General features: G+C 32.3%; 2 protein-coding genes across 3 annotated transcripts; one reads left to right on the top strand and one right to left on the bottom strand.

The window, feature by feature from the left end:
* Window positions 1–83: 83 nt before the first annotated feature.
* LOC125836154 (uncharacterized) lies at window positions 84–5,158 on the bottom strand. Of its 2 annotated transcripts, XM_049515251.1 has the most exons (5): window positions 4,808–5,158; window positions 3,896–4,351; window positions 3,270–3,793; window positions 3,059–3,154; window positions 84–483 (listed from the first exon to the last, which is right to left on the bottom strand). In XM_049515251.1, exons 1-4 carry the CDS (start codon window positions 4,899–4,901, stop codon window positions 3,065–3,067), a joined length of 1,164 nt encoding a protein of 387 aa, XP_049371208.1. In that variant the 5' UTR covers window positions 4,902–5,158; the 3' UTR covers window positions 84–483; window positions 3,059–3,064. The 2 variants fall into 2 exon arrangements, with proteins under 2 accessions (XP_049371208.1, XP_049371207.1); XM_049515250.1 differs by having other exon boundaries at window positions 3,270–4,351.
* Window positions 5,159–14,383: 9,225 nt separating this feature from the next.
* On the top strand, window positions 14,384–21,675 carry LOC125836560 (SH3 domain-containing protein 3). The gene is made up of 10 exons (XM_049515743.1): window positions 14,384–14,632; window positions 15,353–15,475; window positions 18,156–18,225; window positions 18,654–18,799; window positions 19,556–19,657; window positions 19,777–19,974; window positions 20,078–20,140; window positions 20,228–20,332; window positions 20,549–20,623; window positions 21,238–21,675. Exons 1-10 carry the CDS (start codon window positions 14,573–14,575, stop codon window positions 21,355–21,357), a joined length of 1,062 nt encoding a protein of 353 aa, XP_049371700.1. The 5' UTR covers window positions 14,384–14,572; the 3' UTR covers window positions 21,358–21,675.
* The last annotated feature ends 1,534 nt before the right edge of the window (window positions 21,676–23,209 follow it).

Raw genomic sequence — 23,209 nt, 5'->3', positions numbered from 1 at the left:
AAGGACCACACCAAATTTGGCAGCAAGGTTAGGACCACTAGAATAGAAAACAGAAAAATAACCATCACAGGTGTCCAACTTAGTGAAGAGAAGTAAAAGGAGTGACTATTAATAACAAAGCTTTGAAGCTTATGTCTGAACCCAAAGGATATAACTATATGCTGGTGAAATTTTGGATGAATAACAATTCCAAGTGTCCTGTGCAAAAACATTAAGAAAGGCTCTTCCAACTCCCTGAGGAGCAGGTACATCACACCAATAGAACATACGAGAAAAGAAACTAACCACTGCAAAATACCAGGAAAGCAGCAACGAGACGAGAAGTTCTCAGCTGCTTTTTCAAACTAAACTAGAAGTACTGAACATATAAGTTTCTATAACAAGACCCCTTGCAAAGACACTGTTCAAGAGAATGAAGGCAGTCATCAACTTCTAGAATTCCAAAGGTTGCTACTCCATTCAATCAACTTTCATGCTCTTATTCTGCATTAAAAAAAAGACGTTTAATCATAATCATAAGAGGATCACCAATGTCAATGCTATAGGTACAGATATTTAATTGCCAGAAACAATTAAGAGGGTAAATTCAATAGAACATTTATCAGGTGTTACAGTATGAGTAGAAAAAGCTACGCAAACAAATAGAAATATCAAACAGTACAATATAGTTAAGAGTCTAGCATATTGCAGAACTTTAAATGTCCAGGTTTCTCATAAAGATCCCTAAAGTAATCCAAATGCAGGTGCTCCAGTTAACTGCTAAATCATTGACAACATCAAGACAGGTGGAAGTCATGCAAGAATTCAATGAGACAAGAGATGAAATATCTTCTATCTAAATCAAATTCATCACCATCATGCTCAAAGAACAAAAGTACTTCCGGGAAGGATGTCATTAGTACATCTATATTTCTTTTTTTATTCTCATGATGCTCAATGCATCAGCCTCAACAGTTGGCTTCATTAAGTTAGCTACCACATACACTTTTCCTCAGAGTAACTGGTAACTGAAAAATTGTTTGTTATATTTCTTGACGTCTTTTTTTCATAAAACTCTGCAGATTATTAGTTATTTGTCTTGCCATGCAAAAAAAGAGAAACAGAATATCCTACACTTCACATTACTTCAGTGTCTCACAGCTAATAGTAGCAGTTCATAACCTTTTTGTAACAAAGCATATTTTACTTCATAAAGGCTTCAAAATGCTGTTTTCTCCACTCGTATGGTTCTAGCTTCCTCATGAAATCTAAACCACATTGAATTTGACCAGGGGTACATGTTTGAGCTTTCACACCATTGCTAGAATATTTAACCAGCCAACACCTACCTGAAAGTGTAACCAGCATATCACTATATGTGAAAAGTACAAAGACCTTGGTGCATCCTGCCTAATACCTTAAATTACTCTAATCCGGTGATCCTTACAGCTGTTAATGAATTACATTAAGTTGACTAATAAACTGAGTTTTTCCTCACATTTAATCCAACAATCTACCCTTGCTCATGAGCTTTATAACCATAAACAATTTTCTATACCAATCTGTAGAAGGTATGCCATTTCAAAAACTTTATGACTGCATGATTCACCATTGTACTCCTTCATGCAATCTTTTTTAAGACACTTTATATCAAAACTGAATTTCACCCCATAAGTTCAAACACTTAAACTAAGCAAGATGTAACTGCTCTGCTGAAATACGGGGGTATATTTACCTATACTTTCTTGCCTATTCAGCTAATCCCATGAGTTCTACCACCTCTGTCCTATTTCATGTAATGGTGTTTGACTTGCCACAAAGTTTAAGAATGAAAGACTTTTTCAACTAGTGGTCTATAAATCCCTTAACATTTGTGTGGCTAAAAATGATATCATTAAAGATAAAATGAGAAGTTTAAAGTTAAATTGTTTCTGTATATAAAGGAGCCATTCCTTTTAGACGGACTAAAAGCATAAAATGGGACAGAGGCACCAATAAAAATCAAACCCTACTAAGATATACGACAATGAAAACAATCCCTCAACTCCAAACTACAGATTTGCTCCATTTGGAACTAATTTCAATGTTTAAAAACTTAAGGTTTTCAGCCGAAGATGTTCTCTATAATGTCTACCAACATACACGTCACAATACAGACAAAAAGACTCTAGCAATCCAACTAAAATATATCTAAGTGATCCCCCTGCCTCTAGAAAAAGAAAAGATAATGATTAACATGTGCAGAGAACATGATGATCTCTCATGACATGGCCGTTCCAGAACTTGGATACATGACAAAAATAATGAAAGAGATCCTAAAATCCTTGTTAGTTGATTAGTTGACCCAACTAGATTATGTATGAACATGACGTGCAACCATTTGCATTCTAGTATATCATATGGAAAAAAAAAATCAAAACCATAGGGTCAGCATTGAATTCAAGTCTCACATACATTATAGGCGACATAAACAAGTAAAAATAAAAAACATTGACAACACAGCTTGAAGAAAACAATCCTAAATGATAACATAGCAGATCAACCTTGATATACTGTTTAGCATGAAAATGATCATTTCACAGTATGCTCATAGAAACTAGCTTAATTTGATGGTCACTTAAACAACAAGATTGCACAATAAGACACCATCAATGAGATGGAATTCAAGTTGACATAATGTGTTTGGAGCAGTTGCACTGTTAAATAATTGAGTCAGTAAAAACAGAGGATTACACTTATTTTCAAGAGGAAGTGATTGCAAAACTACTGTAGATAAACTTTTCTGGGCAGTCACTGATCTGCATACGGTTTTGGCTATCATGCTTTCTTCTTGCAGTTAATCTTACAACAGTTAATCCAAGCCACAAGGCAAAAAACAATTTTCAGACCAATAAACACTTAAAAACTGTGGCAACAAGATTAAAGTCAAGCATAAAGGATATCAAGTAAAACAAAACAGAAGAAGACCAAAAGACACATCCAATTGATGAAAGCTATACATTTTTGTTCTTCTTGCAGACGTACAAAAGGTAAAAGATAATGTGGTTAACAAACAAAATAAAGAAGGCTGATGTCTAACCTCAATTCATCTATTTGATCCTGCAAACAACTCAAACAAGCCACAGCAACTCTTCCAGGAAGTTGTTTGCACTGGTCGTGAAGGTAACGCTGTTAACTGTAAAAACAAAAAAAAAGAAATTTAAAAGATTTATCACATAAACATGAGCTGCCAGATGTGATTAAGAACACTCTCCTATATGAATGACAGAAATAATAGAAAGATAAATAACCTGATGGTCATGGCATTCTCGAGCTGGAGATTCTTTCACATCTGCAGAAACAGCATCAATTTTAGGAGCACTGTGGGGTGCCTCTATTTTTTCTTCATTTTCTAGGGTCGCAGAAGCCTTTGCATCTGTATTTTCTAAAGTATTACCACTTGATATTGCACTAGCATCGCATGACGCTGCAGTAGCTGTTTCATCTCTTTTCTCTGATCCTGTCTCCATCAGAACTTCTGAAATAGTGGCTTTGTCAACTATAGCACCCAAATTTTCCTTCCAATTTTCCACAACAGTATCTGAAGCTGTATCTTTCTCATCCACGACACACAGATTTTCTTCCCCTTTTTCCTTCACCACCGGTTCAACAGCAGATGCGATCACATTATCAGCATCTGAAGCACTTGTTGTGACTTGAACTATGCCTTCTGATATTGCAGCCTTATCCAAATCACATGCAGAGGTTGTTCCCACAAGGATATCAGCAGCTTGTTCATCAGGCAAAGATTCATTATCTTTCACTAATTCAACAGCTGGAGCATCATCAACCACAATACTATTCTTATCAAGCAAAGATTCAATATCTTTCACTAATTCAACAACTGGAGCATCATCAACCACAATTCTATTCTTACCAGGCAAAGATTCAATATCTTTCACTAATTCAACAGTTGGAGCATCATCAACCACAACATCATTCTTATAAGCAACATCATATTTTTCTACTGAGCTGCTGCTGCTGCTGCTACTGGAACTCCTTTGCAACCCTCCTCGGTTAGATTCAATCATGGTTTCAGCATTCTCAGCACTTATCTTCTGGCTCTCAGATTCACACTCAACCTTCAATTCCCTTTCAACCTGAACAAGACCTCCTTCTTCATTTCCGACAATCTCCACTTCCTTGCCTTCTTGTTTCACCCCATTGAATTCATTCTCTTCAATTGACCGATCATGTGAATCATCCAATTGCTTCTCTCCATCTTCAACCTCTCCTTCAGTAAACTGGTTTTGGTGATTCTGATAATCTTGAGATGCAGGGGAACTACCCTCACTATCACTCTCTTTATCATCACGCTTCAGATCCTCCTCACCTGCCATAGATCCATCCATATTGATTCAATACCAAACGAAGCAGAATGTCACAAGTTAGCAATACCCATCAGCTTTAATGACCCACAAATCAAACTTAACAACTAAAAAGTAAGCAATAATGGAAGTAACATGGGTTGGTGGGTCATGAATGCTCCCACCAAAAGCACTTAAGAAACAAACACACTATACAATCATGTAAATACACACTTCAATCAAGAAACATACCAATACGGAGAAAAATATAAAACACAACAGGATAAAGTAAACCAGACCCACCAATCGAAATTCGAAAACAGATCACAAACTGTAAAGTCCTTGAACATTTGGGGAAAAAAACGCACATGGGTATGTCCAAGATTGATTAAAAAAAATAAAAAGTTCATTTTTTTTCCAACCCCAAAACACCAAAAACAGCAAAAACCCCATTAGTCATTACAGAGTATGAAGTAAGGTACCAGGAAAAGAACCGGTACTGCGGGAAGGAAGTTCTATTGCCTGAACCTGCTTCTTTTTCTGAGCAGCTTTTCGCTTCTTGGCACCTTTAGGCATGTTTTGGGTTTATGAAACTAGGTGATTACTGTTGCTCTGTTTTGCAAGAAATGGGATCTTTTGGTTCTGCTTCAAAATCTGAAATTGAAGAATCTTGTTCTTGTTTTAGCTTTGTTTTTGTGGTGTATTGGGGAATGGGGGGATTTTGAAGTTTGGTAGTACCAACGGAGAAGAGTGAGTAACAGATGGGTATTGGGTCCCCTCTGTTTCTATGAAAATCAAACGAAGCGTCACTCTGTGTGTGTGGTGGACTGTGAGGCTGTAATATTATATTTATATTTCTTTTTTCATACACAGATCAGCATTTTCATTTTTATGACACAAAAATATTTTCTATGTTTTTTCTTTTTGTCCTTTCTTTAGTCTCATAATTTTGTAAGTCTGTAAATTGTTGCGTTATAATAATATAAATTAAAGGTTTCTTTTGTTTATTTCTTTAAATATGATAAAAAAGATTTATTATTCACTTATTTTAAGTTATGAAAAAATAGTTACGACAATTCACTTAAATGTACATAGACTAGATGGAGTACTACATTCACCGTTTGGATCCTTGTTAACTTGATACATCTCTTATGAAACTATTGAGAATTAATTTCTAATAACTCTCATAAGTTGGACATGGAAAAGATGGAGAAGTATACTCATAGAGGTGTTTTTTATAAACCTGAATAAAAATGAAAATAGTATGATAATTGAAGTACAAAAATTTAGATAGTAATTACGTTTGAAAAACAATAAACACGAGAATAATGTTAGTACTATTGATAAAAAAAAAAGTTAGTAGAGATATGACCACCTAGCCTAGGACTATTTATTAGGAGTTTATTCTACTAAATAAATTATTCGTATAAGAGTCAGTAGAATAAAAAGGAAAGGATATATTGTTTTATTTAATTTGATTCACCGTAATAATGGGGTGTTCTTTTTCTCTTTTCTTCTTCATTTTTTTCAATCTTGTTGACAATTTTTCCATTCTTATGTCATGGTTTTCTCTTTATGGTGTGACACTAAAAATTTGACACCTATGACAAATTACAAAGATTTAGCTTTTATATGAGAAGAGATAAAACATATTAAAGAAAACGCTTTAAAAGTTACTATTTATTTTTTATTTTTAAATTTGGTGAGGTTTGTCATGATATTATAGACTTAACATGGTGTAATAATTTTGCTAAATTTATTTTTTGTGTCACGAGATAATAGCAATATATTTGTTAAATTCTTTATAAAGATCAATTGAATTTAATGTGGTATACCAACTTTGCTAAATTTATTTTTTGTGTCACGAGATAATCGTAATGTATTTTTAAAAATCTTTATTCCTTATAAAGATCATTTGAATTTGACTATGTGATAAAATTCCCTCGATTTGCACTAAATTATTTGCATTAGATCCTAATTTTCTTTCTTTCTTATTCTCAAGTTGTTTTAACAACTTATTTTTCGATCATATAACCTTATTCACATATATATAATTATAATTATAATTATATACATGCAAATCAAGTTTAAAGTAATAATCAATATAACTTGCTCTAAGTTTGAGACCTTTCACATTATATTCTCATTAAAATTAAATTACACTAGAGAAGAATTTTTTTGCTAATTCTATCGCACATAAAAAAATTCAAAAACTTTTGCTTTTTTCCAATATACAATTTTTTAAAGTAGTACATGGATAATTTTTAAATGAAATATGACAAAATTTGGATCCAGAAGTACTACTTGATAAAGCTATAGTTTCCAATCATAGGCTTTTCAAATGGAACATGATCGTCATGTGATCTTACCCAAAGTTGTTGCCTTAATTAAAAAAGTAGTTTATTGTTTATTGTACAGTAAATTTTTATAGACGTAATTTAAGAATATGTAAATTATAAGAATCAAAATGCGTGATTTTGTATATTGTAACTTGCTTCATATTTACCAACAAGACAAAAGGAATAACAAATATGAAATTGAATCTGAAGTAAAAGTATAGAATTAACATGAGGTATAATATTGATAATTGATAGCGTAAAACCGTGGACAAAACTTGATCTTATTAATATGATTTAGAAACAATGGAAAGTACATATAATAAGAGTATAATGCTGGTAAATGAACAAAATCATATGGTACACAACTAGTAGATAAAAGACTATTTATACTTAAACTCTAGGGAGTATCGTACAAAAAATTCACCTCTATTTAAATAACAACGGATGAAGATCTTGCACCCTTATATATGTAACAGTTAGACGACTGAGCTTATCTTAAGCTTGTCTTGTTTGGCCTGATCTTGTATTTTTGAAGGTAAGTGGCCCTTTGCTAATATGACTCGAACCCCGATTATCTAAACTCCAACTCTTTCATGAATAAGATTTTCCTTTATCAGTCATGTTTTGAGGCTAGTATTTGCTATTATTCTTGTTGAGTCATTTTGGACCTATTTTTAGGGGTGTACAAAATCGAACCGAAAACCGAACCAAATCGTAAACCGGAAAAAAAAACTCGACTAGTGGTTTGGTTTGACTTGGTTTGGTATTGAAAAAAAAACCCGACTATATTTGGGTTGGTTTGGTTTTAACTAAAAAAACCAACCCGATACCAAACCAACCCGACATTATATATGTAATTTTAAAATTTTATTTTATACATAAAAAAATTTACTTTGATATAATTTTAAAATATTTCTTATACTATTTCATAGTTTATATCTTTTAATATATTATTTCAATTTTAAAACTTAGAATTTGGAATGGTCCAATAAAGATTATAGTTCATAGATGTTGATAATTATAATAAAACTTAAATCAAAATCAAATTAATAGTAATGCAAAAAGAAAATCAATTCAACACTAAGAATGACAATAATATTGAATATTTGTTCTTTAGTTTTACATTGGTTTAGACAATTAAAATACATAATCTAATTTTAATTTTCCTTAAATATTTAGTAATGTAACTAATACTTATTAAACTTATTTTAGCATGATTTAGTACTTTCAAATTATGATCATTTTCATTATGACTTTGCAATATTTATTTTATATGATGATTTCATTATTATTTTTTATTGAATATTTTAGTGTCATCCGTACTCATCTCATATTTTGTGTTATTTTCTTAAAAAACACCTTAGATAATTGTATTTTGGTTGGACTAAAGAAATATTTGGAGCACAAGTTAATTATATGTTTGTATACAAACTTTACTGAAAAAATCCAAAAATCTAAAAAAATCCGAGGTTTATTAGTTTGGTTTGATTTATAAATTAAAAAATTCGACACAATGGTTTGGTTTGGTATTTGAAAAACCTGAACCAACCCGAAGTTGAAAAACCCGAAAAAGTCCGAATTTTATTAGTTTGGTTTGGTTTATAAATTTAAATTTTTTACACAAATGGTTTGGTTTGATATTTGAAAAACCCGAATCAACCCGGTCATGTACACCCCTACCTATTTTTATTGCTACATATCTCAATTCGCCCACCTATCACGATTTTTACCCCATACATTTTCTAATTTCAAATATTTCTCATCTTATTATAACCAAAATATTGTCTTTAATTTCAAATACGATTTTGATATACCAAATTCGAATGAATCTAAAAATATTTTAACTCATGAATGCGCAAAATAATATTCACACAATATCAAAACTTACGGTATGATGATAAGAAAAGCATTTGAGAAATGTGGTGGTGATTTATTTTTCTAGTCTTGCTTAGAAACAATAGAAATGTCATCTCCTCCTTTTATGAAGTCTAAAATATGAAAATATATGGAAAATCAAGGAAAAACCAGAAAGGAAGAAAAAAACAATTTAGTGAAAATGATGGCTTGTGACAAAAAAAAAACCAATAATATGAAGAAAATGCTAGAAACAAATTAGAGGCAAAAAAGAAAAGAATTGATGAGACATAAATTTATGTGTGGCAAAACCGCAAAAGGTGATAAAAAATAAATGAATGGTGGACAATTTGTGAACCATATATTTTGTGGGTCATTGGATTATAACTTGTGTTTAGTTAATAGTACTATCTATCTGGATTCATCCAAGACATTAGACTATATACTACTAAAAAGGCACACGTGTTATGATGAAATTTCGATCATTTGGTAGGATATATAAAAATAGTAGTGTATATGATGTATTAATAATGTTAATATTATTTATGCTTGTGTTGGTTATGCTAAAAGTATTTCTTATACCGTGTTTAGCTTTAGTATATATATTAAAAAGAACATTGTATGATTTCTAAAAAGTAAATACTCTCCTCATTCCTTTTCAATTGTCATGTCGCGTTTTTCGAGAGTCAATTTAACTAATTTTCAAAGCTAAATTGGATTATATTAATTTAATATTTTAAAATAAAATTTTAAATATTCAAAAACTATACAGAAAGTTCTAAAAATTGCAACTTTTTCATATCAATGTGGTGAAAAAATAAATTTTAAAATACTAATTAAAATTCAAGCCGTTGAATCTCAAAAAGAAAACTACGATGACTAAAAAGAATAGGAGTATTTACTTACTAAAATACATTCTACAAATAGTCAAATACAATGAAAAAATGTAAAATAAAAATAAATGGAAGGATAATTGTGTTTTTAACCATTATAATGCATATATTTAAACTATATGTATTGCAATATCATGATTTCCGATGTTTTAATTACACATAGCATATATAATACCAAATATAATATATAATTAGTTATTAAAAAAGTGTATCAAATACAATTAATTTCAAAGGTGGAATAATACCTATTTGAAGTTTGAAATTTGACAAAAGCTTTAATTTTAGGATTCTAACTTAGCAATTTGGCTAGAAGATGAAGGGGATTAAATATAAAATTCATCAATTAAGTTGCAACAATTTTTGCCTTCAATTATTAGTTTTTCTTATCTACTTTCTCAGCCATTTTGTGGCGTTTGTTAAAAAATAAAATAATCCAGCTTTTGTAAACTCTTGTTTGTTTGAGTTTCTTTTGTAAAAGATATACTTTTTCAAAAAAGAAGTTCAAAATTCAAAATTTAAATTTGTCGTGGCACGTGATTATTAGATCTAATTGACAAAAATTTCAAACATAAAAGAACAATTTAAAAGTGTAAGAGACATTTTCCTCGAATCGGAATCTAATTAAATCCCCCAATGAATTCAAAAAAAGCTTTTCTTTCACACCCCTCAGTTTTTGTTTTCTTCTTCTCTTTTTATCTTTTTTCTGAACTAAGGCAAATGTTGTGTTGCTTCCTCATAAATAGCAAAGTGGCCAAAATACAAAATTCAATATATATATATATATATATATAGTTTTTTTTCTAAAAAAATATATATCCAAAACTCCATTTGAAAGTTGATTTGTCGATTTTTCATCAACATCACGCGTCCAAAAAAAATGTATCACTTTCTTCACCATGTTAGCGACTAGAGAATCCTCTATAAAATGATATACTCCCCTCCCTCTGTTCAACAATACTATTGACTTAAGAAACTATAAATAGAAGAATAATTTTATTATATCATCCTTTGAATATAATAAATACAATTAATGTCTTGAAAAATGTAATAGAGAAATGACTATAATTAATGATAAGGTAGGGTAAATTAAGAAATAAGTATAAAATTATCCATGAATTTCATAAAGTGGACAAGTATTGTTGGATATCTATTTTTAGTATAGTGAACAAATATTTTTGGACGGAGGGAGTAATTATATCAAAGATAAATAAAATACATAAAATTTAAGGAATCGCAAAACACTAATATCTCTTTTTAAAAATGAGTTAGACAAATGTGGGTTTCCATGAAGACCGCCATGCAAGGACTATTTTACGAAGTTTGTTGTGTCATGTGTACATGTGTCACAATTGTTAGTCTTATTCATGACTTAATTTTTTTTTTGTTATTATGTTAGAAGCTTTTACCAAACAGAAATTTTAATATATTTTTTTGGTAAAGATGATTCAATTGATCATCATCTTTGGACTAATTAAGGTGAGTCTGTCAGTGAGTTGGGGGAGAGACAAAGTATAAATAGGTCATGTGGTACTTGGCAATATTAATTGAAATATGAGATCTGGATTTTTTTTTTAAAAAAAATCCGCTCGATATTTGTTACTCGCATTAGAGTTTGACTAAAACACTTTCTAAGAAAGACTTCATAATTAGAAAGATTTGAATGCGAAGACTTCTAATTAAAAATGAACAAATACTTATCAGTCCACCACAAATTGGATGAGAGTCCCTTTCAGAGTAAATCAAACACCAATGCTAAAAATTCAAGAAGGTGGCATTTATTGATAATTTGTTCTACATGTCAAAGGATACGGGTCATATAGGTAGGAAAAATATGTGGGTAAGAGAAGTCCCTATTAAATAAGCAAGTTGTTAAATGGCATTGATTACTTTCTTTCCTATATTTGACCACAAGACAAATCTAGTAATTCAACAACCTCAATTCATCTCTCCAATAGAAAAAAAACCCTTGTTTTTTTTTTAATATTTAATTTTAGTGTGTAGTTGTTAAGATCGAATGCTTACCATCATGCTAAAAGTGATAAATGATAGCAAATTAGGCATAATTTTATTTCTTAACAAAGTCCACCAAATAAGCATCATGTTCGATCATGACTCCGATCCGAACCAGGATGTTGGTATTAGCCTGTGTAATGTTTTCAAATACTTTTCTTGTTATACTCTTTAAAAATGGCATATTTCAAATTTCTCTAACTTTAATAGCATGAACTTTACCTGTGTTATTTTTTCATTCCAGAATATAATATTGAATAAATTGATTGATGTGGTGGTAGACATTTTTTTTTCAAATTGCATAGTCACGATCTCAATAAATTAATCTTGTGCCCCAACTTGTTGGTGTATAATGATGAAACATATGAGTGTCGTTTCGACCACGCCTATGCCATATGACGCCTTAGGATGAGTACTGCAAAAGCGTATAATTGGATCCAACGTATGCCAATTTATGCTACTCCCTTCGTCCATATTATCAGTGGTGGAATTATAATTTTTATTAAGAAAAATTAAAATTTAAAGAGGAAAACATAAAAAAAATAAAAAAAATTGGGAAGAGGGGGTAGGGGGAGTCAATATTTTATATAATTAATTTAATGATAAGGCCTAAGGGTAGTATTGAAAGAAAATGATAACTTTCTCTTGATTTGTCAAATTGGACGTGTAAAATTTGAGACATATAATTTTTAGTGATATGGATGAGTAATATGAAACGGAAGGAGTATACTTTATTTTTTCTTTTTGGAACTCCAGAATAACCTGTAGTCGCTATAAGCCTACAATCTCTGTCACAACCTTTGCCCTTCATGTGAGCACTCTATGCCTCCACTGTATAATAACTTGCAAATCAAACATGGGATATAAACCACACTAGAAAAGTTCTATGCGACAGACTTGACTCAAAAAATATTGAGGGGGGAGGGGGGGTTGTGGATGACTACCTCCAAACCGATTGAGTCATCCTTTTGAGAAATTTTCAGTCCTTTTGTACTTAAATGTGTCCCTTCTTGTTATGTTTGGTTAGAGTTTGGGTCGAAAAGCTCTTTCAGAATTGGGCTTTCTTGGCTCATCAGCTGATTATAGTGTGATTTTTCAATATTGATCCATTTGGACATTACAAGGGCCTCTTTCAATCTTGAGCCCAGCCCAATACTACAAAGGAAGACATTATTGCAACTTCCTAATTTGAGCTCGTTAGAATTGACTTTTCATTTTTGATTTATAAGCCCAAAGTCATAAGTTAGAAATTTTTTGACTTATTTTTAGTATTTTAGCTTAAAATTAAGTGCTTGTAAGCCCCTTTTAAACTTATCCAAACACTCCAAAAGTGCTTAAAAGCTACTCCCTTTGTCCATAATTACTTGTCCACTTTTCATTTTATAGTTGTCCCTAATTACTTGTCTATTTTGACAAATTAAGAAAAGACAATTTTCTTTTACCAATTATACCCTCAATTAAATGACTAATTACTTTGAAAAATGCAGAACTTTTCATCCTCCACTTGAGAAAATGATCAAAATGGTCCTTAATGTATGGCTTTAATTCCATTTGGTCCTTAATGTATGGACTTGATGGAAATGGTCCTTTATGTATCATAAATTGTGATCAATTTGGTCCTTAACCCTAAAATTAATATTTTATTTTATTTTGCCGTCAAAATACACAGAATATGTAAAAGATGCGCTAGTTCAAGACTTTCCTTCCCCTGTTTCCAAAAATTCCAAAATGGCACATCAATTTTTTTTAACCAAAAGGGCAAAATCGCTTCTGACGGAGCGATTTTCTTCTGACAAAATTGACGCTGTTACTCCTTTAAAAAACATAAAAATCGCTGCCGGTCCAAAAAAAAATTTCTTTTTTCTTTAAAATCGCTGCTGTGAATTTTTTTTTTAACAACGCTGCTCCAGCAGCGTTTAAAAAATAGAAATAGCTGCTATAGCAGCCATTTTCTTTAAAAAGTTGAATTTTTTTTTATTAAAAATTCCCGAGGCGAGGACTGCTTAAAAAATAATGGGAAATCGCTCCACGTGTAGCGATTTTAGTTAATTTTTTTAAAAAAATAATCGCTGCCATTAAAATTTTAGGGTTAAGGACCAAATTGATCACAATTTATGATACATAAAGGACCATTTCCATCAAGTCCATACATTAAGGACCAAATGGAATCAAAGCCCAAACATTAAGGACCATTTTGGTCATTTTCTCTCCTCCACTTCATAATTAATAGGGGTAAAATGGTAAACTCACTATGTCATTAATTGATTTCTTAATAGGTGTGCCAATTTAAAAGTGGACAAATAATTAGAGAAATAGAGAGTATTTGGCTGAAACACACTTAAAATAAGCCAATCTAAAATAGCCGTCCAGACAAATGGTCAAAAACTAATTATTTTGAAAAATATTTTTACTAAAATAACTTTTCAGAAAAAGCATTTTTAGAGACAAATAATATGTGTTGAGCTAGTTCGTTTGAGAAATACTTTTTTCGATAATTGATAAAATGTTTGAATAATGTTTTTTAAAAAATGCTTTTGAATATCAAATTTCGAAAAGGGGCAAGTATCACGAAACATTTCATTGTTAAGATTGTTTATACATAAACAATATTGTAAATATTTATTATGAAGGTCTTTGAAATTATGAGAAAATATTAAGAGTGTATTTGTTACTAAAGGAAAAAACAATTTTTTTAATTAAAAAAATTATTTATATGTAATTTAGCCAAATACTAATAAATTGTGAGAGTGTGGGTGAAGTCGCAAAGTAAAGACAATCAACTTAAAATCTCACTTATAAAACTTGTTTTACCTATTCATTAAGATCATTTTTCTCAACTTTTCAAAAATAATTTTCTAAAGATAATATTTTTCAAATCTTGACCAATATATATGGAAAAATTTAAATATTTGTCATAAAAAATATTTTTCCTCCCTACCAAACACACATTTTTTTCTCTTTTATGGACTTGGTAAAAAAAGAGAAAAAGAAAAGAGTATTAAGAAATGCTATGCAATTAAGCTGCTTTCAGTAATCAAAGCTAAAAGCAACTTTCTTTTCTTGAAGCAGCAGCAGTAGCCTTTGTTCAGATCAGATATAGAAGCAAATCAAATCCCACAAATTGTAAAATCCACCCGCTAAGTTTACAGCCATGGATGCTTTGAGGAAGCAAGCTAGTAAGCTCAGAGAACAAGTCGCTAAACAGCAACAGGTCCATCCAAGCATTCTTTTTTCTTGATCCAATTTTCTTGTTTGGGGCTGTGAGAAAATGTGATTTTCTTGGAATTCTGGTGTAATTATTTCGGGTTTCTTCTTGTGGGTATTCCTCATTAATAATGATTCATCTAGTAGAACTGTAAAATGGGTAGAGTTTCAATTTTGGTGGTCCATCTTGGTTTAATGTGCGAATGAATACTTGAATTCTGGAGAATCATTGTATAAGAGTGAGGGAAGATTTTAAGCTTTATGAATTTCTATGTTTGTCAGTTTTTTCTTGAATTGGATGTGTTGCCAAAAAGTGCTTTTGCAGATTTTATTCTCCTTAATTGTAATTATTTTGCGCTTTGGAATTGGTATGGTAATACAAAATGGTGCAAGGAGTAGAGGTGGATCCATGATTTGATGTTACTGGGTTCTAAAAGTTATAATTTGTACATAGTAAATGAATGTTTTAAGATAATTACAAGGTTTGATGTAAATGGTACATCATCCTCCCTTGCAAACCAATACCCGTATTTGTCTGAGAGATAGAGGAAAGATTTTCCTGTATCATAAGAAGCAACAACAATGGCCCCCCACCTTACTCAAGAATTTAATTGAGTGATTGACTTTTGAGGGATGGTACAAAGTGTTTCTTTCCATAGTAAGTGTTAGTTTTATAGTGTCATATATTGATTCTTACTTGCTAGAGATATTGATTCTTAAACTTCAGGCAGTCATCAAGCAGTTTAGTGCAACTGGTTATGAAAGTTCTGATGTTATGGTCATTGATGAAATGGAGATGCAATTGCATCATCAACTGGACAAGTTGTATAAGTCTACCCGGGAGAAAAGGGTAAGGGTTCTGTCACATAATGTAAATAAAAGCCTGTTGGTGCCTACAGTTTTTTTCCGTATATTGGAACGTTTGATGTTCTGTCATTTACTTTCTAACTATGAAATTTACTACAGTATATTCCTGACTGCAATTTATTTACTTGCAGAATAGCTGCTGCTAATATATTCGTTTAGCATGTAATAACTACTTTGGTATTTAGTCATTATCAAAGGCCTTTACTTTGCTCTTCCTGCTTCTTGCCAATAGTTGACAATGCAAAAAGGTGAGTGATTTAGCCAAAAAGAGTTCTTTTAATGGGAGGTAGAGCATTCTTTGGTGTTAGTTAGATCTGACTTATAAAAGGAAGATGCCAAAATTTGAAGCGAGATCGCTATTTTTGTGCATTTTGAAACTTGATAATAGTTGTTAATATGTAATGATGTAATGGAAAGTTAAGAAAAACTTAGTTGTTTCTTTATTTTCTATTATTTAATAAATAGTTGGAGAGAACAGCTTCCATATATTTTTGAAGGGATGCAAAGTGGGATGTGAAGATTCTTGAGTTCGAATATAGATAGTTTTGGAGATGTTTTTCTTGTATATGCATGTACGCACATGGTTTTGCTCTGTTGAAAGTTTAGAGAATATATTCCGATCCACAACATGTCTAGATCTATTAAATTTAATTAGAACATTGGAGAACATTTCATAATGTTCTGTAGTACACTGTAAAATATTTACTTACAATCATAGAAATAGATAATAACTACTTAACATGTTGTACGTGATCTATGACTCCCGTAAAAAGAACTCTTCCTGTGAATTATTAATCAACCAATTCAATTAGAATTTCCATCTCTTTTCTCTTTTTTCACATGGAATCAAAGTCTATTTTCTGGAGACTTAAGTTACTTATGTCTGCACACAAGACTGTGGCCTAGTGATCAATGCAATGGGTTGAAAACCATGAGGTCTCATGTTACAAAAACCTCTAGGTGATTCTTCCCATCTGTCCTAACCTTGGTGGATAGAGTTACCTTCGTTGCGGGTGGAAGGTGTCGGGTATCCCGAGGAATTAGTTGATGTTCGCTAAAAAGCGAGCCCGGACACCACAGTTATAAGTAAAGTCGCTTTTGCATATTGATAGGCAGTCTCGTGCAACCAACGGAAAAGTATTGGGAGAGATGATTAGATAGGAAATGATGCAAATTCGTATTACCAAGGACATGACTTTAGATAGGAAGGAGTGGAGGTCTCTTATTAGGGTAGTAGGGGTAGAGTGTTGTCTTGCCTTGTGAAGGTTTTGGCTTGTCAGTGCCTATTGTAGTACTAGTTGTACCCTTGTAGTTTTTTTCATATGTTGTTTATTGTGTTTCGTTTATTACACAATTTTGTTGTTGTTATTGTTTCTTTCTTGTAGACTTGACACTGGTTGTCTTAAATGCTATCTTTCTTCTTCTTTCCCTTGAGTTTGATGCACTTGAGCGGAGAGTCTTTCAGAAACAGCCCCTCTACCCTCCACGAGGTATTGATAAGGTCTGCGTACACTCTACCCTCCCCAGACCTCACTTAGTGGGAGTTCACTAGGTATGTTGTTGTTGTTAGTCTTATGCAGTCAACCCAGTCAAAAGTTCATTTTTACTAGTATTGTCTATTCTCAGAAGATGCATCTGGGTTTAATCTTGTTTTGTATGGGATTAAATGAACATGAGAATGTTTCACATATGTGATAAGATTGTTTTTGTTTCGTATTGTTTTTCAATGCAAAATGAGAGTCCGAGTTAGTTGGGCTAACTTGATAGATGATTGCGGTTGAGCAATGTTCTCCTATGTATATAATTTGACACCTTCTTGGGGGGTTACTAAGATGCTTTTGATTTATAAAAAGATGAACAAAATTGGGCATTGGCTAAATACAGTACATAACCATACATAAAAGTCTAATCCACTCAAGAAAAATAACTGAGGTTGTGGTTGGGGTCCATGAGTGAAATCTATGTGCTAGGTGATTTGTTCAAGTATTTATTTGTTTGATATCCGTTTCAGTGCTACATGGTCTGAATATTCTGAACTAAATGGTCGCCTCTGTTGTGATTATTAGCTGGCTTACATATTTGCCCGTTAAGGCTGAGATTTGACCTAGCTGACCTAATTACGATGTTGTTCAGCTCGGCTCACTGATATGCATTCACTTTACTAAATTAGCTTGAGCTTGACCTATTTTAAGATATCCTTAGCAGGCTTGTTTAGTCATTTTCTTCTTTTTCATCTGCTCCGGCCACTATAATTTATTGTTGTCTTGTTAAGATGCACTTGCTCTTCTTCTTATGCGAGTTGAGCATAATGATATCGAGCTTGGCTTGTTGTATCAGGTTGAACTATTCAACTTGGCTTGTCTACATGCATCATTTTTCTAATTCCTCTTCGGCATGACCCATTTTAAGATACTTATGCACTTGGCTTGTCATTTGTGTCTTGATTTTGTTATTGTTGTTGGTGGTGCTAAATGCACAAGACCACGTATATCTATGAACAAGATAAATGTCATGCTAGTGTAGAGCATTTCATTCCTATATCTTGTTTTTTGTAGTTGTGGCTAGGACTTGGCAAATTCATTGCTTAATTTTGATCTAAACTCACACTGTGTGTTTCCTTCTCTTTCTGAAGTTACGATATCTCTGTTCGTATCATTTTGCAGGATTTTCAGAAAGAGATTGTTAAGGCAGCTGAAACATTTACAGCTATAGGATACAAGCATATAGAAACAGGTAAAACTTTTGAAGGCGTATTTTGTATAAATAGATCTACTTTCAGATGGAACTTTGTTGTAGTCATGATTCTCTGCCCGCGTTGGATAAAACTAATGAGTTTGTTTGCTGCTACTTCTAATATATTCAAGCAGTCCTTTATGTTTGTTTGCTGCTACTACTAAAATATTCAGGCAATTTTTTATGTTTGTTTGCTGCTACTTCTAAAATATTCAGGCAGTCCTTTATGCCTTCTTGACGATAAGACAAGATTATCCTTAACCTGGATGTTTATCTTTCTTATTTTCTGGATACTGCCAGGCTAGAATCTCATCCTCCTCTCTCCCATCATTGTGAGACTGAGACTTGTTTTTTCTTTTTCCTTTTGTTTTGTTTTGCTTTTGTGTGTGTGTATTTCAACTTATTTGGTGGAAGTTTATGGTAGCCAGGAACTAAATTATCAGAAGATTGCTGCAAATATGGAGTCGAAAATCCCAATGACGAGGTGTTAGCTAAGGCTGCTTCTATTTACGGCGATGCTCGTAAACATGCAGAGAAGGAGGTTGAAGATCTAAATAAGCTATTCTTCAGTCAGGTAGGTAAAATGTGCATGTAATCTGGAGTATGTTAATGAAAACTAATTAGAAGCAATATATATTGGCTTATTTATTTGTTAGAGTTGCATGAGCTAGATAAACGTTTTTTCCCTAGACCTAAACGTCAGTAGATTACTGGCTATATTTGCAGTAGTTTATTACCTGCTAGCCTAAGAGTCTAAGATTGTGACATCCATACACGAATAGGCTTATAGCTGCTTTTTATGGGAAAGACTGCTTATGAAACTGTGAAGACAAAGAAATCAATGATGATAATCTTAATTTCTGGTGCTGATAGCAAGTGACAAATGCATAAAGAAATTGCTGAAACAGTTCCTCGAAAACCTAAAGGATAATCATTTTCCTTTCCAGTTTTCTCCTTCGACATGTGTGGCAAGAAAGAGGTCACTTCCATGTGCACTTCTTGGTCTTGGAATTTTTTTTGCTTTGGTTTCTGGATGGTTTTCTGTAAGCACATGCTTCGTTGCAAAAAAAGAAGTAATCACCCTCTTCCCCAACCAAAAAGAAGGATTAATGACATACTGTAAACAATCATGATACTGACCTTTTTGTCTCATGAAACATAATATTGGCAAATATGGCCATACCTTCTTTTTACTTTTCTTTCTGTCATTTCTTTTCAAGATACTGCACATTTATTTTTTCGATTCATGACACTTAGTAGTGTAAACCTGTGTTCAATACTTCATAGTTCAGCCTTCGGCAGCAGACTAAATGAGCTTTTGGATTTCCAGGTACTGGAACCATTGAGAGCTATGGTAGCTGGTTCTCCCTTAGAGGATGCTCGTCATCTTGCTCAGCGCTACAGTAAAATGAGGCAAGAGGCGGAGATACAGGTTACTGTAACGATTATTTCTTTTGCTAAAGACTGTATGATAAACGTCTGTGGATACTTGTCTTATTGTACTATTCTACGCTGTCATCACATCCTTAGTATTGAATACAAAGTAAGCAGGCAGCCGAAGTTTCTAGAAGACAAGCTCGGGTGAGGGAAGCTCCCATCCCGGAGAATGTGGCAAAGCTGCATGCAGCAGAAACTAAAATGCACGAACTCAAAGCCAACATGACAATACTCGGTAAAGAAGCAGCAGCAGCATTAGCTGCTGTAAAATCACAGCAGGAGAGGCTTACATTTCAGAGGCTTGTTGCAATGGTATGTATGATGGTGCATATTTGCCTCTCATGGAATTTAAACTTGTCTTTTGCATGGTCAACCATTTTCATACTATGGTAAAAGTGAGTATAATCATCTGCAGGTTGAAGCAGAAAAGCTTTATCATGAGAGAGTTGCTGTTATTCTGGGTAACATTGAAGCTGAGGTGAGTGTTTTTCCTTTCTTATTTCTCCAGAGGTATGCTTTACACCTAGGTAATTTTTTCTTACTTGACAATTTGCAATTTGTACAGATAGTTTCTGAAAAACAGCGAAAAGAGGCTGCTCCTCCTGTAGCCACACTCGCTGTAAACCCTCCGGCCCACACACCTGAGAAAACAAAATACTTTTTGGCCGAGGTAACCATCTGCTTTAACAACAGTTGTCTAAGTTGTTATAATCTTATCACAGAACGATTTATTTATTATACTATTTGAAAGAAACCTCAGAGGGAAAGCTGATTGACAATGAGGATATATTGCTGGTGTGAGCTCTGAAGACGCTCTTATCCGTGCAGTGTTACTGTTTTATTAATGAGTTGAAATGGTCTTAATTTTTGTGTCTCTGTCACACAGGCTATTCATTCTTTTGAAGCTGAATCAGAAAAGGAGCTAAGCTTGTCTGTCGGTGATTATGTTGTTGTTCGTAAGGTTGTTCTTTAATTCTGGCCCTTCCCTCTTAAGATAATAAGTTATTGATTGAAGTTGATAAACTCACATGTATATCTGCTGGAGCATTATCCTTTTTCTAAACCCAACAAACCTTTTATAGTCCTAAGCCTTCTCTAATTTTCCAGTAAAGATGATTGCTGTTAGTACTACTCACACTAGTCTTCCTTCTAAAGGCTTATTTGATATATGCGCAACTTCCCACTTTAAACCTGCCCCTCCTACTACCCTTCTCACTTTAAACCTGTCCCTCCTACTACCCTTCTCACTTTAAACCTACCCCTCCTTTCACACTTCTCCCCACCAAAAAAGAAAAAGGAGAGAGAATGAAAGCAAGCAAAATAAAGAATACTATGTAAATGAAAAAGGAAAGGACACACCGTTAAATTTTCTTGTTCCATATGCCATTTTTATTCTACTTCTCAAAAATTGTAGAGGTAATAAAACTATGATCTATTCATAGATGTACATGATATGTTCAATGAAACACTGTAAAGTCGAGTCCAAAAGAAGAAACCATGGTTAATTCTTCTATCCTGTTACATCCATGTTGAATTGAAGAGTGCCTCTCTTTTCCAATTTCATGTTATGTTCAGGTGACTCAATCAGGGTGGTCAGAAGGAGAATGCCAAGGCAGGGCAGGTTGGTTTCCATCTGAGTACGTGGAGAAACGACAAAGAGTACCTACTTCTAATGGAGCAGCGGAAGTTTACTGAAACATAGTGTTTTTTTGTTGCTGGTATTTGTGGAACAGTTCCCAGTTCATTCATTTTGTTCATGCAAGAGCATAGAGTTGAGTGTGTAACATATTCATTTTAGTTCCTTCAGGGTTATACTGGACAGAAAATGCTTTTGGTCTTTTCCCTTTCCCATTTGTTTTTACCCCAGCATAGACTTGTCATCACTGATGGATTATAGCTGAAATGCAGTTAGTTAAGTACCCTCTTCCTCTACCCGCGGACGAAAAATGTTATCTTTGAAGAAGATGGTTGTGAAAATTGTTGTTGTAGTTTGTGAATTGTGAAAGAAACACTGTTCTTTTGTTACTGAGGTCAACATAACACTAACAAAAATGACAAAGGTTCCATACATATGCATTGTACTGGAGACTTGCAACAAATGCTTTCTATGATGAAGTAGTATATTAGCAATGAACTGCTTCCCTAAGTGTTTTTATAAAAATTAGATCAGTACATTTATTTTTACGTATATATAGTAAATGTTGAATTCCTTGACTTCTATGTGTTTATTTTTTACATTTTGAACTCTTTTAGTAAAGATTTAGACTCTGCCACTCATCCAATCCCATTACATTTACTTCGTCTCTCATTGTCTAGATTATACACAAATATCTTTAGAATGATATTTTTTTACATACATTCTTAGATGGACTGATTGTTGACATTCTTCATGGTTGTGTAGTGCCTATTTCTTTTCCATTTTTTCCCTTCAATTTATTAATTTTATTCAAAATTCAAAATTGAAATTATAACATAGGGAGTATTTTACGTTAATTAAATTAAACTGATGTTATTTATTTATTGAAATGATAAAAAAATCCAACGTTTCAGTAGCTAATCAAAAGGGTTGATATCATTGGTGTTGTGAAGAATAGAGTTATATATTGCTAAGAAAAAGAATACATCACAATTCAAAAGTAAAATAATAGTATTTGATTACATAGAACAAGATATACATAAGTAAATTATATTGAAGAGATCATGCAAGTAAATTAATAACAAAAAAATGTAATTTTTATTTATGATTTCGTAGACAACAAAAAAGGACGGAGTATACTATATATGTTACAACAAAAAGAGCATATTCAAAATTAATATGAACTGCAACTAATTAAACACGGTTAAATGTTCATACATTCACTACTAACGACCTTCTATTTCATATTATTCGACTCTTATTGATTTGACTTACCCTTTAATAAAATTTTAGATAAAGATGTATTTTATCAAATTAACCTTATTAAATGGTGTTCTGAAACTTCAAATTAGATAGAATACTACTTTATGTAGCTATTTAATACTAAGAGAGTAAGAGTAGAATAAAAAAAAGATAAAAGGAATTTCTCTTAATTTATCAAAATGGACAAGTAAAATAAAACATCTATTTTAGAATAGGGATCAAGTAAAATGAAGAAGGGAATACTTTAGAAATTATATCCTTCGTTTCAATTTGTTTAGCCTACTTTTATTTTTAGTCCGTTTGAAAAAGAAAAACTCTTTCCTTTCTTAGCAATTATTTAATTTTAATTTTTCACATGACATGTTTAAACCACAAAATTAATGAGTAGTATATTTGACATATCTTTAATTTAAGAGCACAAGATTCAACATTCTTCTTTATTTTCTCACTCCATGTAAAGTTAAAATAGATCAAACAAATTGAAACGGAAAGATTAATTTATAATTATCACTACTTTGCTTGTTCTTTCTTTGTCTTTAAAGATCACTATTGAAGTGCACAACACTTACAAATTTCTTGAACAAAGGAGGAGTTTCTTTTAAATTCCTAATTTTCTATATCCTCTCTAAGATTCAAGAAATGGATGAT

The sequence above is a fragment of the Solanum verrucosum genome, unplaced genomic scaffold, assembly GCF_900185275.1.
Source record: "Solanum verrucosum unplaced genomic scaffold, falcon-dt-bn FXZP01000278.1, whole genome shotgun sequence".
Lineage (NCBI taxonomy): Eukaryota > Viridiplantae > Streptophyta > Magnoliopsida > Solanales > Solanaceae > Solanum > Solanum verrucosum.
Note: the sequence above shows the minus strand (reverse complement) of the source record. Positions and strands in the feature narration are given on the sequence as shown.